General features: G+C 38.9%; 1 protein-coding gene across 27 annotated transcripts in view; it reads left to right on the top strand.

Moving 5' to 3' along the window:
- Positions 1-18729, top strand: part of ANKS1B (ankyrin repeat and sterile alpha motif domain containing 1B) — a 1300027-nt gene that overhangs the window by 957695 nt on the left and 323603 nt on the right. For all 27 annotated transcript variants that reach the window (XM_030938489.1, XM_030938491.1, XM_030938488.1 and 24 more), the window contains one exon: positions 11274-11426. In XM_030938489.1, the coding sequence (XP_030794349.1) occupies positions 11274-11426 (153 nt within the window). The remainder of the gene's footprint in view (positions 1-11273; positions 11427-18729) is intronic.

Below are 18729 nucleotides of genomic sequence, written 5' to 3'. Positions count from 1 at the left end.
TCCAGAGGGGGTGCCTCCTATCCCTGATGACTAGAGACTGGACCAGTCTAGTGCTTCTAGGCTGTTCTGGGCTGTTGGAAGTTGATCACCTATGTGTCTTGAAAACGTTTTTTAATCTAGTCCTTCATTGATGTTCATTGCTTCACTTCTATTTTACTCCATGATCTAAGACTTGTCAAAATTAGGAATAACTCAGGCCCTCTCTGGGCTAGACCTTAATTCATTTCTCTTATTCGTGAAATAGAAATCCTAGACAATTAAGAGACAGTGTCTAGTCCAAAGCACTTTCCTTTACCTTTATTTCCCAAAAATGTAGTATCAAATAACATCCAGATACTACTTCTTCACTACTTCTGCCCTGTGCCTATAGCTGGGAGTCTTTAATATCTGAACACTCGAGGAACCCCAAATCAGCGAGGCTCAGTTTGTGGTGGGAACAATAATAGAGGGGTTACCACTTTCTGCAGCTGTGAGTCCATAGTGACATCAGACACAATTCTCTTACTTCTGAAGGTTTATGTTTCTCTTTATTCTTTTATAGAAACTGTATCCATAACAGAGTCTAATTGCAAACAAAGGAGCTGCAAATAGTAGACTTATTTGTACATGTATACCTCCCTTGCTACAGATGCACAACACAGAGAGTTTATCACTTCTTGCTTTCCAACAACAGTCACAGTATATTAATCCTTTCCATTCCCACATAAGGAATATAATTATATGGGATACCCAGGCTCTCAGACTCCCTAAAGGGCATCTTCCTAAAGATCACCTAAAACACTTTACAACTGAGGTGATACTGTGTGAGATCACTTGAGGCTCTTTAAAGTCCCACATCATTGTTAAGTGATGTTCTTTTTTTTTTTTTTTTTTTTTTTTTTGAGACGGAGTCTCTCTCTGCCGCCTGGGCTGGAGTGCAGTGGCCGGATCTCAGCTCACTGCAAGCTCTGCTTCCCGGGTTCACTGCCATTCTCCTGCCTCAGCTTCCCGAGTAGCTGGGACTACAGGCGCCCGCCACGTCGCCCGGCTAGTTTTTTTTTTTTTTGTATTTTTTAGTAGAGACGGGGTTTCACAGTGTTAGCCAGGATGGTCTCGATATCCTGACCTCATGATCCTCCCGTCTCGGCCTCCCAAAGTGCTGGGATTACAGGCTTGAGCCACCGCGCCCGGCCAAGTGATGTTCTTATCATTAACAGTGCTCAGCATTTTGGAGACGTCTCTCCCAGCAAAGTTGCATCTGCCATAGATAGCACTCGGATGGTGATGGGCAGACATTTTTCTGGGGCCCCGTGGTCAGTAGATCAGCCTTTCTCTTTTATGTTCAATCAGCCTTTTAAGAGCCACTGATGAAACAGCACAGTGATGTCTAAGTCCAGGTCTCACAGCCTGCAGGAGATTTGATCCTCACACTACTTGATAGACCTGCATTTGGACTTGGCAGCACACTTTCTGCTAGCACTGTTTGTCCTGGTTTATTTTCAGGACTGCTGTTTGTCCAAGACTTGGGCAGCAGCAGGACAGAGCAGAAGAGTCTAGAACAAGGAGCCAGAATAGAGGGAAGTACCTGATGATATCAGCTATCTGTATTACAAAAGCCATATCAGGCAGGCAGTCTGAGTGTACAAAGTACATCCAGGTGGGAAAAGAGAAGCTACGGTCCATGACAGCTTCCTAGGCAAGTTTAAGTAGCTGAGCCTGGCACATCAGGGATATTGGTACTGGTGGGTCTATGCAAATGATAGGTTGCTGTGTTTGTATCTGAGGAGTCGAGGTGACCCTGGGCAACACCCCTTGCCCACGTGAGGACTTTCACTAGAAGGTCACATGTACTTCACATACAGGCATCCAGCTCTCACCTAGTCTAAACCATGTAGCTTCCAGACACTCTCACTCTTTTAACACAAAGAGTATTCACCCTGAAGTTAGCTCCAACTATCCTTGTCAGAGCTGTAATTTCAAGAAAGGCGGGCAAAGTGTCAAAGCAAAAGGCAAGCCCTCCCCTGCAATCTCCACTGCACCCTAGAACTTACTGTTTTATGACTCTGACCCTCCTCAACTCTAAGTCCTAATTTCTTACTCCTTTCTGTGTGTTTTCCTTTGTGCTTTCTAAAATCTCATCTCCCCCTTTTCTTCCCATACAAACTCCCCAAAAGAATGATATAGATTACACTTACCACTTCCTCATCTCTACCTCACACCCCAACCTAGGGCAGCTCAGCTTCTGTGCTCTTCTCAGTAAGATGTCTGGTGACCTATTTCTAATTACCTATTTGTGATCCCACAAACACTTCTCCTTCATCATTTTATTAGACTTCTCTGCAGCATCCCCTCACTGCTGACCGTACTCTCCTTGACACTCTTATTTCCCCCATTTCTCTTCTTGTCTTGACCATTCCTTCTTTGGTCTCCCGAATATTATTCTTATCTTTTCCTTATTCATTGAAAGTGTTGGTTCATTCTCAGGCCACTTCTCTTCTCTCACTACAAAGTCACCTCTGCAGTCTTACCTGTGCATGATTCCAGCTCTCACGATAAAAATAACAAAGATTTATTGAATGCTTCTGTGTGCCAAGTATTGTGCTAAATCCTCCTTGTGTGATTTCATTGAATACATATGGCAACCCTCAACGATAGATATTCTTTTAATCTTTCACATTACTCATCAGGAAATTGATGCTTAGGAAGTATGAGTAATTTACTCAAGGTCAGACAGCTAATAAGTGGATTTGCCAACAGTTTCACCTGATTTTGATGATGCCCAGGGCCGCGTGTCTCCCCAGACTTCTCAAATTTCAAGTGCCATTGCATAGCATCCTAAGTTTCTCATGTCTCAAAATTATTCATGTCATCCCAGTCTATTTTCTTTTCTCTTTTAGCCAGTTAATACCACCATTTGCCCAGCTATCCAAGCTACAAACCTGGGGTTTCCCTGCATTTTTCCCCTCTTACCTCTTGCATAGTTGTTACAAAGGGATGATGCTGTGATTGACAGAGAAATGCCAACAAACACAGTTAAAGGAAATGAAGCTTCTTTAATGATTAACAGATGTGAAAATTTATGGCCCCACAAAACAAGAGATATTACAATGTAATGTCAAATGGAAGTACAGCCTTCATTTAAATGTTCTACATGAAACTGCCTTATTTTTAGTTATGTTTGTATTCAAGGAAAGGCTATGATACTGAAATAGAGACATTCATAATATAGTGGTTTAAAGAATGGAATATTAACTTCTCCCATATAATAGTCCTGAAGTGAGCAGTGCAGGTTTACAAGGTGACTTTGCTCTATGCAATTCTGCAAGGACCCGGGACCTTCTATTTGTTGCTCTGTCATCCTCCAAAGCGCTACTACTCAAAGTGTGGTCCATGGACTGACAGCATTAGCATTACAGGAAGCTTGTTAGAAATACAGAATCTCCAATCCTCCCTCCAAATAATGGAATTAGAATCGTCTGGTAATAGGATTCTCCACATGATTCCTAAGCATGTTGAGGTCTGAGAAGCATTTCCCAAACTCCACGGTATTGTTTTGCCTGTGTAGTCAAAGCTGCACTGCAGGCACTGATATTCCAGCTTATAGGAAGATGAAGAAAAAAGAGGAATTCTAGGTCAAGGAACTTCTTTTAGCTAGAGGTGACCTGAAAGTTACATGCAACACTTTCATTAGCATTCCATAGGCTCAACCATATTTTCACAGCAGCAACCAGAAAAGAAGCTGATGTATCTTGTCTCTAGTCCGGTAGGCATGAACCCAATTTAACCCCATTGTGTGGAAGAAGAGAGGACAATTTAAGGGAACAAGTAGTCTCTGTCTCAATTTTCTAACACTTTTGGACATAAAAATATCTGTCTAATCCATTATTGGCTTTTCAGGGTTCCTTATTCTCTTGTTCTAAATATCATGCCAATATCATAATTCTAGTTTAATAAGTTGTCCCATCAAGAACTACTTTTCTCATTTAATCCCAAAGCTATTATAATGTATATCACCTTTCTCTCTCTTTTTATTTTCATTTTTTTTACCTGTTTTTATTGGTTTCCTCCTGCTGTACCTCCCATCTTGTAGCTCCGTCATCTCATAAGGTATTATCCTTATCTGCACAGAAAAACCTGGCTTCAGGCAAAGAGAAAGGATGCCGGAATGACAGGCTGTCTGTGTGTGTGTGTGTGTGTGTGTGTGTGTGTGTGTGTGTGTCTGTGTGTGTGTATATGTGTGTGTGTATGATGTGTATATGTGTGTGTGTATATATGTATATAACTCCACATATATATAACAGATCCATAATATTTCAAATAAAGCTAAAAAGTTAAGAGAAAATAAAACCATAGAGGTCATGTAATCTTACAAAAGTCTTCTAGATTCGTGGTTTTCAAACATTTCTTTTTAAAGCCAAGAAAACTTTTCTTCTTCTTACTTGTATAAAACACATAAAATCAGAGTTACTCTGGTTGAAGTCAATCAAGCAGTCTCAGAGCATCGGTTATTCAGCTGCCCCGTAGCTGACCCCCCTGCAACCCCAGAACTCCACAGAGCACTGTCCTGTGGTTTCCCTGCCTGCTGGTCCACCTATCATGTTAACAGCATACTACTCTCTCTGAGGCCAAGTATTCTCTAAAAAACTAGAGGAAAGCCATTTGGGTGGAACAAGAACAAGGAAGGTGTTTGGTAAAATATATGTTAATATATCTCAATTTTCCCAAGACTAAAGCTTCACTACTATCTCGAATTTCTGTCTCAGCTTAGGTTTTTTTCAGACTTTGGAATTCAACTAATTGAATCAAATTGCCTTGTTGCGAGCCTCTGTGATGAAAGCCTGCTGCCTGCTCACCACTCTGCCTCTCAGATTATAGAGTGAGCCTGACTTCCGTTCATGCTTAGCAGCACTGCTGGCCTGGCAGGCCCGTGGAGCTGTCACTTTCTAGCCCTGTCTTGCCAGATGTTCCCGCTGGAAAAAGAGTTTCATCATTGCTAATTTGAGAATGCAGTCGCGGTGCTCCCTGTGGGTGCTGCTGAAGATACATGAAAGAAATGTGAATGCCATCTGACCTTTAGTCTACATGTCCTGTCATATACATATATATGAATTTTAGTTTTGTCTTTGGGCTTATTTTTTCTTTCCTGGGTAAATAGGATACTAATTTAAAATTAATTTACAAATCAAGGAATTGTAAAATTTAGGAATTATAAAGCAGCTTTGAGATCCTTGGTCCAACACCTTCATTTTAGAGCTGACACCACTGAAGCTTAGAGAGGTAAAGTGACTTGTCCATGGCTACACGGCTAATAGAATCAAGTCTGCTGTGCTATGGAAACAAAGTCCATTGCATTCTGTAACACAATATCCTATCTGGAATTGGTTCTTGATATATGGAGGTTTTAAATAGTTATGAATGTTATTGTTAGGCAGAAAAAGATAACCTTAGTTTTTGTAATGTGGAGTACAAAATACAAATCTCTCCCACAAATGGATACCAAGCCACTGAAATGAATTTGTCATTTTGTCTTCAGGTACTCATTAAGTCACTTAATTTAACAAACATTTAGCATATGCCTGCCATGTGTGAGATGCTCTGCTGGGTGCCTTAGGGACTTCAAAAATGATTAACACCTCATTTCTTCACCAAGGGGTAGGCAGTCCAATGAAGAAGACAGATACTTGCTTCTCTATTATTGAAAGCAGACTTTAATAATACTATAATAGAACTCTATGGAAAATACTACAGAAATCTAGCAAAAGATATGATTTTGGGGGAGAATAATGGTAACATTAGAGAAAGATTCACACAGGAGGTAATGTTTAAACAGGACCTTTTAAGGATAGATAGAATTTCATTAGGAGAAAAAGTAGAAACTGTATTCCTAGCAGAGGGAATGGCATGAGCAAAGGTGTGGAGGTATATTACATATACAGTGGATTATGCCCCCAAAATCAAACTCATACAACAAATAATTACTTAATTTAGTTTAGGGTTAATAAAGATGCAGCATATAGGGCAGGGGCAGTGGCTTGTGCCTGTAATCCCAACACTTTGGGAGGTTGAGGCAGGCAGATTGCTTGAGCTCAGGAGTTTGAGACCAGCCTGGGCCACACAGCGAACCCCTGATCTCAACTAAAAATACAAAAGAAAATTAACCAGGTGTAGTGGTGTACACCTGTGGTCCCAGCTACTAGGGAGGCTGAGGTGGGAGGATTGCTTGAACCTAGGAGGCGGAGGTTGCAGTGAGCCAAGATAGAACCACTGCATTCCAGCCTGGGTGCCTGGGTGACAGAGTGAGACTCTGTCTTAAAAAAAAGAAAAAAAGATGCAGCATGTAGAGTTTCTGCATGACAATGAGGTAGCTTGGGAAGGATACTGATGTTTGCTTACTCAGCATCCCTAATCTTTCTCAGTCTCATGAAGATGCATTTGCCAATAGATTCATAAATTAAAAGGTCTCAGTTATATTCCACAGGCATAATGGATAAACACCAAGGGTTTTTAAACAAGGAGTGACTCTATTCAGTTTTTCCCTGTAATCAAAATTTCAGTAGTTCACAGCAACAACGACAAAAAATATTTTTTTCTTACTCACAGGTCTGCTGTGCTTCAGCTAACTTCAGCTGGACTTTCCTGAGCCCCATCGAGCTAGGGTAGATTCCAAGCTTTGGGTTAAATTTAGGTTTGCTCCACAAGTCTTCATCTTTCTCCTAGAACCAGGAGTTATGCAACTCCTCAGCACTTGCTATTCTCATTATGAGAGAGCATGTGAACACTGAAAGATTAGTAGAACACAGGAGCACAGAGACCTCATCTCTAACCACCACATTGACACTTCACGCATTCTATTGGCCAGCATTGATGAGACTGGGAAGTAACTCCAGCCACAGTGAAACATAATGTCAATCCCTTGGCACAGGGCACAGGGGCATAATTCTAATACAGTAAGAGAACGAAGAATTGGAATAAACAGTTCAATCGACTTGAGTGACCTCATTAGATATGTTTCTAAAGAAATAGCTGTCAGCTGAAGGGGAGAGGGGTAAAGATGTTAGCAGATGCAAACTTTTTCTAAAACAAGATAAAGAAGGAAGGAAATAGGGGAAGTAGGAAGGAATGAGAGAGGAGAGCTTTGATTGAAAGCTGAAAAGACTAGCAGCCAATGGCAGAATATTATGCAATTTCAAAATAAGCATGGGTCCAATTTAGGGCAATGGGGAGAAAAGAACTAAGAGTTATTATTGAATAACTATTATATTCAAATCAATGTGCTAGGCAGTTTGTACTCCCTATTTCATATAATTTTCACAACAACACTTGGAGTAGATATTATTATGCTTATTCTAAAAAAGAGGAAACAGGCTCCAAGAGTAACTTGCCAAAGGTCACCCAAGAAATACATAGCACTGCTGGGAATGTCATATTCCAAAGTCCATTTTGGAAGAAGAGAAGTGAATTGAGAATCATCTTAGAAATCAAATTGACAGACCCTGTTGGCCTAATTAGATATGATAGTAAACGGAAAGAGGAAAGTAAGATAACTCCCAAGCTTCTGCTTGGGCAGTGGAGTAATAGCTGCCCATTAACTGAAATGGAAAAAAAAAAAAAAAAAAAAAAAAAAAAAAAAAAAAAAGGAAGAGAACCTGTTTTTGAACCGAAGGAGTTAAATTTGTTTTTGACTTATGTTGGTGACACCTATAGGACATTTATGTGAGATGTCCTACAAATGGTTAGAAATTTGCATCTCAGAGCTCATGAACAGAAGCCAGTCCTGAAGAAATCCCTCTAGAAGTATGAGCAAAAGCATTACAAGCATGGGAAGTTATATTAGCAAAGATATGACTGTGTCATATCCAGGTCGTTTTCAGGGAATGCCTAGCTATTTAATGTACTGTTGAGACATATATGTGTCTAGTTACATTTATTGGGTACACAATAGCAGAGGAGTGGGAGATGAGGCTGATCTCCATTGGCCTTGAATGCTGGAATAGGACATTTGGACTTTTCTCGAGAAGGAACTGCTACAGATTTTTATACAAGGGTACATTTAAGGGTCTGGCTTTTAGGAAGACTAATGGAGTAGCAAGATACAAGCTGGACCAAAGGTGGGAGACAATGTAGAAGGCTATTGCTTTAGTTTTTGTAAGCACTAACGAGAACCTAAACAGGGTAATGGCAGTAGGAACGGAAATAAAGGAACAGATGGGATCATTGCTTTGGAAGAAATTATTGTGCAGCACAGCAACTATTCTGCATATCATTAAATATGTGTCAAGTTAATTTTGTAACTGCATTTGGCTCTAATGGTTTCCTCTCTTCAGGTATGCAGAACCTTCGTAATTTATTGGTCATCTGTTCACATATTTTAATTAAGAGTTATAATCTCCATGAGGGAGAGACTATGACTGTTTTGTTCTCTACTATTTCCACAACATTCATCAGAATAGGTATTGATTAAATATGTATTGAATGAGTGGGTGGATGAATACTGCCCTGCACACCTCAGCATACCCATTTCCAAGGTCTCTTCAGTTGTGCTCTCTACCCTACCCTTGTCTTTCATCCTCCCACCAAATATTTCCCTCCCTCTCACCTCTTTAAGATTGGTCTGGGAGAACTTGCCTTACAGGAGTAATCAGACCACTGAGCAGCCTGCATTCAGTGCAATCCTGATGTGATGGTTGTTGTTTTATTTTTTTTATTTTCCAATTATTCAACCAAACTCAACTGACCCTCCCTTTACTATTTATAAATATCATCTCAGACATAGCCAATAACTTTCCAACCATGTAAAATGTTGAAGACTCAGTTCCAATTTATTTGAAACCTCCAGTTTTATTTTCTTCACCACCTTCCTCCTCCCCCAAGTTTAGACTTCCCCCAAAGGACTGGCACTTCTCTCTTTCGATTCTAAATTTTAGGGCATTGGGACAAGAAAGGGGAATTGGAGGGACAAGCAAACATCTTTATACTTACCTGTATTTTCTCTGCAGTCCTATTGTGGGTTCCCTGATTCTTTGGCTAACACTGACCATCAACACCCTCTGTGTGTCAGATGGCCACTAATTGCTTCCTCAAAAGAGTGTTGTGTAAGTGTTTGGGGGTAACCTGTGGGAACCCCATTGCACAGTTCTCTGGTATGAGACAACTGACTTTGACCCAAATCCAGTCATCAAGCCACCCTAGGCTTGTCCCCAGTATCTGTTCCTGGGGTGGTCAGCTTTATGGATGGGCTAATGGCAAGACCTCCCTACTAAGCAGTTAACTTCAACCTTAGTGTTTCTCACTTTCTTCCCTTTTTTCTCTTTCTTTCTTATTTCATGTCACTGGGGCACTCAGGGAGATTCCTGGGGCCAGAGTGATGATTTAGGTTAACAGAGTTATTTCAACCACCTTTTAACAAAGCCTGGAGAATGTACCCAGCCCCAATATTTTTGTAATTCTCTATAGAATATGAAGGTACCAAATACCTATGAGCCTCCCTTTTGGGTCCTAGCCTCCAATTTTATATATACATAACATCCGGGTATTTGTGAATGCCACTAACTTTCATTCTGCAAATGCTGAGTTGTCATTTACATTTGTAGCTACCACATAATAAACACAGAGTTAAGTGTTACATGAACAAACATTTAATGAGCAGCTGAAATGGGTCAGTCAATGTAAAAGTGAAGTACAAAAGTCTGACCAAGTTCAGACTCTAATGTAAATAATAAGTTGCACTCTAACTTTAAAATAGGGAACACTTAGACCAGGAGCAGTGGCTCAGGCCTGTAATCCCAGCACTTTGGGAGGAAGCCAAGGCAGGTGAATCACTTGAGGTCAGGAGTTCAAGACCACCCTGGCCAACGTGGTGAAATTCTGTCTCTTAGTAGAGACAAATACAAAAATTAGCCAGGCATGGTGACAGTCACCTGTAGTTCCAGCTACTCAGGACGCTGAGGCATGATAATTGCTTGAACCCAGGAAGTGGAGGTTGCAGTGAGCTGAGATCACACCACTGCACTCCAGCCTGGGCAACAAAGCAAGACTCCATCTCAAAAAATAAAATAAAACAGAGAACATTTAAACTTTGAAATGGAAACTAGAACGGGGAGCGGAATAACAGGAAAAGAGAAAAAGTAACTTTAAAATGAAGGAGTAGAGAGAATCTCAAAAATGAGAACCCTGCACAGTGACAGAAAACTTACCGTGTTTAAGATTAAAATCTGAATCCCTGATGCCCAGACTAATCTTTTCTCTGCTCACAAATCAGAATCATATAGATTTCCATTAATATTTATCTCTTTGAATCGAAGGAAGAGGAAAATCTGTGTTGCGTTTTGCCCAGCATTGCTGTTTCCATCATAAATTTTACCGAAGGCCCCCATCAGGTTGATGAGGTGCCAGCTCCCCTTAATAACTGAAGTATTAGATATACAGCGTAGCATGCAAAACAGCCCAAGTTTTAGAAGTGAGTCACTTCGAAAACCAAGCACCACAAATTCAGCTACAATTTCAAATAAAAGCTAAAGGACCAGAATAATCCATACAAAATTTTAAACCCAGAAGTTCCTCTTGCTTAAATTACTTTCACACTCCAATTTAAACTCAGAAACATTATGTTGCTGTCACATTTCTTTGTTCTCCTAAAGTATTTTTTAAAAATCTGTATATAGCTGACAAAAAATAGATGCCTGTCTGCCAGCAAGTTCTCTATTCACGTCTAACATACTGTAGAGTCGATGCAGAACACATGGTCTTAAAATACCCAAAGGCCTCCTCTCCTTTGCTGGTTCACCGCAGCAGTATGTTTCTCCAGCATGTTTGCACTACCTCCAATACATGTCTTGCATAAGCACGAATTGCCTTTGAATGTTTAAGTCATGCAGTATTTTCACATGCTTTGATGCTGTGCATATGAGAATTATCATCTACATGTTGAAAGTGCACTTCCTGGTGCCTTCGCGTTGAATTTAATACCATTCAACTGACATCATTTTTAATTCCACCCAACAGAATGCCAATAATATCTGTGACAGAAGTTTGACATGTTTAGCTCTTCCAAATATAGAGTTAATCTAGCAGCTAAATTGGAAATTTCTGGGTATATTTTGAAAACTAATTCAGCATGAAAATTATTAATGATTTAGAATTGTGAAAACACATCAGAAAGTGTTTTCTTTTTCCTTATTTCCATCTCCAGAAAGATCTGTTCTTCATGTCAAATAAATTTTCAAGGGGAAATCTGCATTCTGTTGTTGGGACACAAAGTATACAGTTTAATCCTAATGTAATTTTCTTCATTACAGATGAGACCCATTGGGCATGATGGCTACCATCCCACCTCTGTAGCTGAGTGGCTGGATTCCATTGAATTGGGCGACTACACCAAAGCCTTTCTAATTAATGGCTACACATCGATGGACCTGTTGAAAAAAATCTGGGAGGTTGAACTTATTAATGTAAGTTGGTCTCTTAGTGACACCTTAACTATTCAACCCTTGATAAATGAAATTTTATTTTTCTTTTTTTATAACTGTTTGGATATCCAATGGGGATTTATAGATATACCTTCTGGTTTAAATATCAATCTCCCTCAAGCTCCAGGGTCACTGTCTTTTGAAGTTTTAATGTGGGGGAACTAAGAGGTAAAGAGAGAACTCTCAGGGTATTTTGCATTATCCAAGAAAATCTTCCAAGCCTTTTTGTGTTTTCCTTTTTAGGACATTTTTTTCAGTTATAGGGTATAGATATGATAATAAATAGGTTCCTATTCTGATCTTTGCTCATATTCACTGTTAAAGATTTAAATTATCATTTTTTAAGTTTTCTATCTCTATTATGTTTCCTTGTCTATTTCTTAATCACATATACAAATCCCATGCTCCAAGAGACTGCTTTTATTCTTACTAAACAGGCTGCTGTATTATCAAAATTTTATTTTCTGAAGCTAGTGTCTAATCTTATGTTGTCTCTGTTTTATTCATACACTTAGCGTAGATTTCATATAAAAACTGGCCAACATATGTTGCCATATAGTCAAGCCCAAAGAGATCAACTAAATCTGCATAAATAGTTTTGATACTTTTCTCGTTGCATTTTTACTTTTGTTATTTTCTAGTGTAAATGAAGGAATTACATGAAAATATAAAATGGTCATGCATTTGAATTATATTTGGCATAGCACACATTTTTTTTAACAGTGACAATGAGAAATCACTTAATTTTTTAAAGACAGTTTTAGTTTTATAGTAATGATTGAATAAAACCGGCATCATGAACTAAGAGATAAAATAAAGATGTTTCTGCTGGTTCAAAAGTGCTCCGTTCTACTCTTATGTCACTTTCTTGCCAAAAGTCCAGGTTCTACACATTACATGCCACTGCTTATTTTAAATGATGATTATTATTAGTAACCAATTATTCCCTCCTTTTAAAAGTCTTTCTGAAAAAAGAATGTCTTTTCTAGAACCTCGTATTGAAATTGTTCTTGAATCTAAAAGTCACATTAAATAGACAAATTAATGTGATTCTATGGCCATAAGTAACTCTTTCTTAACTTTTTGCTGCTTATGCCCTCACAAAAGCTATCATTATTTCAGAAGACACTCATTGTCTAACCTAAAGCCTTTGGTTAGTTTCATTCAGTCTGTATGAAACTAACTGTATGGAACTAACTGAAACTGTATTGCTTTTTGGCTGCATCAGGCTAAGATTTCAATTCTCTGTCAAGAACTTGATGCTCGTCACATGGTTACTCATAGATATTTGTTAAAGGGGTACCTTCCATACATCAACCAAACAAGTTTCCAACTTAAGTTGCATCCCAGTTAATGAGTTAACGGCATAGCTTGAAAAATATCCCTATGTAACATTTTCTGAATCACACTGCTACCCATTGAATAATTAATACTTATAATAGGTAGCACATGAATCATTCACCTAGCTAGCATTAGCCATAATCTCCCATTGTAAAGAGTGGATTTCAACAGGACTTGATTGTATGTTTTCATTGAAGTAAGGATCACTTACAATGTGAGGCTCTATGTCTCTCAAAATCCAAAGCCCTGAACTAGTGTTTAAGATATAAGCTTGGGCACTCACTTTCCCCAGTGCTGGGGATACCTGTGGCCTAGAGATCCTTGTTTAGTGACTGCAGCCAGATCTTGTAGACAGCTGCAGTGACTATGGGGATGATGGCCCCTGGCTTTACTGCCAGAGCTTAGAGACTGATCCAACACCACCCATGAGGCCAATCAGCCTTGAGCTGAGACAGAAAATTGGTCTTTTCCACCCATGTTGGCTCTTAACAGTTTTCTGGCTTCAATACAGGGAGAAGTGCCTGTCACAAGCATTGTGTCAAAATTTGAAAACATAGTCACTGCCTCTTAGACCTTGAGGCCAAAATCCTCTGGCCTGGAGCATGCCATCTGTGTCTCCCACTAACTCTGTATATTTTCCTAAAAGTAAGCTGATTGAATTTAATTTTCCATGTGACAACTTTATGGGCAAGTTCACACTCTTGATGGTGAGGATTTGCATGTCATTTAACTCAGCAGATTAATTTTGTCCATGTTAATTATGGACAAAAGTTGATCTGAACCTTCAGACTTGGAAATCAAAAAACAAAATTTGTATGCCCAGTAGAACTGGGTAGTTCATGTGATGGTTTTGGGTTACTGGGTTTTAAAATAAAAAAAAGGCAAAATGTGTGCATGCCTTTCGGCTCACAAAGATTTTGAATGATCTCAAATTCAAGACTTTTGTTTATCCCAGCTAATGAGAGAGATACCCAAATATGAAGTAGTCTCATATAATATATGGGCTGAATAATCCTATACTAAGAACGCATAATTTGTTGTTTTCTGACCTAAAAGGGAATGTACAGTCACCTTGATTTAGAGCAAAGCCTTTTAGGGAAGTTCACATCCTGAATCATTGTAATGAGTCGCTAGTTTTAAGGGAACCCGATTGCTCCAGTAACCGTTGTTCTATGTTAAGTGAAAAGAGAAGAGCAAGTGTAGCCTGCATTTGATACAAAGGTCGGCTGGTGGAGGGGAAGAGAATGGAGGATGAGGAGATAGGCTGCTGATATGATTACAGATAACTTCAGCATCAGTGGTTGTTTTTTAAATACCTTTGGGTAGAACTAAATAAGATTGCTAAGGTAGCAATATCCACATGTGTCCCATGAAAATTATTTCACATGCCCCATGAAAATAATCTGGCATTATTTTTCCAACAGTAAATTGATTAGAAAATCATTCGCTTCTTGCCTAATAGCTTTGGAAACTATATTTACATGACTGTTTAATTTAGGACTGTCAGGTTTTATTCTTTCAATGTTGTGGATTTAATTTGCAGCTTTCCCAGGAAAGCTAACCACTTGGAGATGTGCTAAGAAATTTTCAAAGGAAACTTTCTAATTTTTCATTAATTCTTGAGTAATGTGACTTTATTTGCTTTAAATGCAGTCGAGCTATCATCCTATGAATATCAGATTTAGACTTGCTTTGATGTTTTTATTTCATGATCAGCATTATAAAGTCACATTTCTATCTACCCCACTCTCATTGCTAAAGGTGCAGTAACTTTATTTCCTAATTTTTTTTTTTGCATTCTGTGAGAGTGTGTGTGTGTGTGTATGTGTGTGTACATATTGAATAAAGGTAAATGGTAACTTATGCTCATAACCAAGAAGAATAATTACTAAATTCACAAATTGCAGGGGAGGAATAGGGAGGATGAATATTCTAATTCCATTTTCAAACCAATTATTTTAAGTAAAAGGTTATACTTTCACCATGGGACATAATAAATGAGAAATATTCATATTTCCACACCAGGGAGGCTACATCAGTCAACACTTCAAATATTAACAACTTTAATCAAAGCCAAAGGCTTCAACTAAATGACTGGATGTGAGTATTCAAGTGTAGGCAAACTTTATAAATTATCTGTAGATTTAAGCATTGCATTTATACGTATGTACAGTATAGCTGGCTCCCCACAACCCTTCAGGACAGCTAGATACCACCCCTGAACTTTAGACTTTTCCAGGCATATATCAGGTAAAGCTTCTGGACTCTACCAACTCTACCCTCTGCATCCAAATTGCAAGCTGTTCCAGGGAGTCTCTTGAAGCTTCTCTCAGCCAGTCCAAGTTTGGGGAAAAGCACCCTGACATATGTCCTATAGGATGGACAGTCTCCCAAATAAATACACACTTAACATTAATTTCCAGTCCTTTCATATATGTTCTGGAGGGTGGTGATGGTCTAGGGTCTGACATTATTATTTCTACTACCTTTCAGCATCTTTTGCACGTCCACACTTTCTATACTACTCTCAACTTTCGAGCTTTGACCTAAACTAAAATAGAATTATACTACAATAAAATGCATTTAATCACTAAAATGCCATTGGAAATAATATAGCTTTTATTTTGCATGTAAAGTAATTTACATTCTTGCAGTGCCTCCAGGTCAATATTACGGAACAAGCATTATTAAAGTATTGATATCAGAAATAGTGAAACACACACAATAAACAAGGCATTTTGGCCTGAAGAGACAGTTTTGAATGCTCCACAACAAATGAACTTCAGAAAGCACTTAAACTCTCTGATTATAGCCATTTATGATCTATCTCTGTGCAGAAAGGAAAATTGTGTTCTAATTACCCAGAAATTGCTACCTTAAAAATTTTTATTTTGGTGGACATCTGTTCATTCACCCGTCTCATGATTAAAATTAAAACATTCCAAATTTCCTCTGAAGAAGCCACCTCCATCTCTTCCCTATTCCATGCCTGAACATATGGCCTGGATCTTCAGAGCCAAGTTCGGTATTCCAGTCTCTGCCTCCACCTCTATGGGCTACAAAGTATTCTTCATCAGGACCAGCTACCAGTGCAAAATGAAAATATAGGGCCCCTTGTTCAAAAATTTTAAAAATTTTTTAGCCAGTAACATCAAAACATTAAAGCTAGCACAAGGCCCTTCTATTTGCAGGACCTTGTGTAACCCGCACAGGTCACATACCCTTGAAGCCAACCAAACTCTTCATTCCTTTGTGTAGACCCATATTTCCATCTGGTGTCATTTTCCTTCTACCTGAAGGACTGTCTTTGACATTATTCTGTAGTGCGAGGCTGCTAGCGATAAATTTTCACAACTTTTGTATGTCTGAAAAATACTTCATTTTGCCTTCATTTATGAAGCATAGTTTTGCTGGGTATAGAATTCTAAGGTAACAGTACTTTAAAGATATTGGTCCACCAGCCTCTCTTCTGCATTGTTTATAACAAGAAACCTGCTGCCATTTTGTTGTTCCTTTGTACATAATGCGTCAGTTTTTTCCCCCCGGCTGCACTTAAGGTGTTGTCTTTTTCACTGGTTTACAGCAATTTGATTATTACATACATTAGTATCATTTTTTTCATGCTTTCTATGTGTGAAGTTTTTTGACCTTCTTAAATATGAGGCTTATCATTGTCATCAACTTTGGAAATTTTTTAGTCATTATCTCTTAATTTTTTTTTCTTTTTTGAGACAGAGGCTTATTCTGTCACCCATGCTAGAGTACAGTGGCACAATCTCAACTCACTGCAACCTCCACCTCCCAGGTTCAAGCAATTCTCCTGCCTCAGCCTCTCAAGTAGCTGGGACCGCAGGCGCATGCCACCATACCTGGCTAATTTTGTATTTTTAGTGGAGACAGGGTTTTACCACGTTGGCCAGGCTGGTCTTGAACTTCTGACCTCAAATGACCCCCCTACCTTTGCCTCCCAAAGTGCTGGGATTACAGTTGTAAGCCACCATGTCCAACATCAAAATATTTTCTAGTTACTCACCTTCTTATTTCTCCTTTCATTTGGAAACCCCAAATACATCAGTATTAAGTCACTTAAAGTTGGACTACAGTTCACCAATGTCCTATTCATTTTTTTCAGTCTTTTTTCTCTCTGTGATCCGTTTGGATAGTTTCTATTGCTACGTCTTTAAGTTCACTAATCTTTTCTTCTTGGAATAGCTAATCTGTCACTGTTACTATGCAGTGTATTTTTCATCTCAGAGATTGTAGTTTTCATCTTCACAAGTTAGACTTGGGTCTTTCTTGTATTTTCTGTCTATATTAAACATGCTCAGTCTTTCCTCCAACTTGTGGAACATGTGGAATACATTTACAATGATTGGTTTAATAGCTTTGTCTCCTAATGATAACACCTGTGTCAGTTTAGGTTTAGGTTTTGTTGATTTTTCTCTTTACTGTTTTTTGCATATCTGGTAATTTTTATTACATGCCAGACATTATGAATTTTACCTTGTTGGATGCTGGATTTTTTTTTATTCCTACAAATATTTTCAGGTATTGATCTGGAATACAGGGAAGTTCTTTGAATAGTCTTTGATCTTTTAGGTCTTGTTTTTAAGGTTCGTTAGGCCAGGCCAGAGTATTGTTTAGTCTATTGACAATACTTCCTCACCACTAGGGCAATACCGTTCTGAGTACTCGACCAATGCCCTTTGAATTTCAGGGCTTCCCAGTTTGAATCGTTTGCAAATCTCAGTGTTACCAGTCCAGTTTGAGCTTTAAGGACTATTCCTACTCATCTTTTTAGCTGGTTTTTCATTTGATTTTATACCATTTCCTCACATGCATGTACTGATCAAAACTCTCTCCTCTGTAATACTCTACCTGGCACACTCTAGCCACCCTAGTATCCCTGGATTCTCTGCTTCATCTTTTCTATTTAAGGAGTCTTGCAGACTCCTTCTGAATTCGTCCTCCCTGCTCCATGGCCTAGAAATTCTCTCAGGGGCAATTGCAGGGCTCATTTTGTTTGTCTGTCTCTCAGAGATCACTGTTCTTCAATGCCTCAGGTCCATTGCCTTGAAAACCATTGTTTAATATATTCATCTGGACTTCTAGTTGTTTCCATTGGAATGATAAATCTAGCCCCCATTATTCTACCTTGGCCAGAAGCAAAAGTTCATGCTACTTATGTTAATTCCTGTAGTTGAGGGCCCCATATCTAAACAATTGAACTGAAATCTTTGGTGTTGGCACCTGGGTATCAGGAGGTCTTAAAAGCGCCTCAAGTGATTTTCATGTGCAGCCTGTTTTGCAAACTACAGCAACCAGTGGTTAGAGGGAGTCACTAAAGGATTTTAATAAGGGGAACGACTTGATCAGAAACAGTGGATAGGGACCAGCAGCTGACACACTTAAGAAAGAAGAGGTGGCTGTGAGGGAAGAAGGAGCTGACTCAGTCAGTTCTGCTACACAGCTATTTCTAGCCATGAATGTATTAGGTGGGGCAGAAAAAAATCAATTTTTTAAAAAACCCACGTGCCTCCATAGAACCTGAGGGTATCACTGAATTAGAAGTTCATAAATATAGTCAATTTTTATATATAGTCAATTTTTATAATTATAACCCATGTATCAAGAAGAGAGTAGATTACAGTCAGTTTTCAAAGGAGACAAGGGCAAATATAATACATTTCAGAAATGCTTTCCAGCAGTGGCTAAAGCTGCTTCCGTTTGACCCTTAAAAGGCTAAGCTTCCATTATTTGAAAATTTTACTTACCGTTTATAAAGCAGAGTAGGACATACAGTGTGTGTGTCAGGGTTTCAAATGTGCCCTCTTTTCTTTCATCTTTAGCTCGGAATCAGGTCACTTGACTTTGAATCTTACATCCGCCCCTCGGTATGTTGACCTTAAAAAAAGTCACTTACCCCCTCTGGGACTCAGTTTCT

The sequence above is a fragment of the Rhinopithecus roxellana genome, chromosome 10 (assembly GCF_007565055.1).
Source record: "Rhinopithecus roxellana isolate Shanxi Qingling chromosome 10, ASM756505v1, whole genome shotgun sequence".
Classification (NCBI taxonomy): Eukaryota; Metazoa; Chordata; class Mammalia; order Primates; family Cercopithecidae; genus Rhinopithecus; species Rhinopithecus roxellana.
The sequence above is the reverse complement of the archived record's forward strand: the minus strand, read 5'-3'. Positions and strand labels throughout refer to the sequence as shown.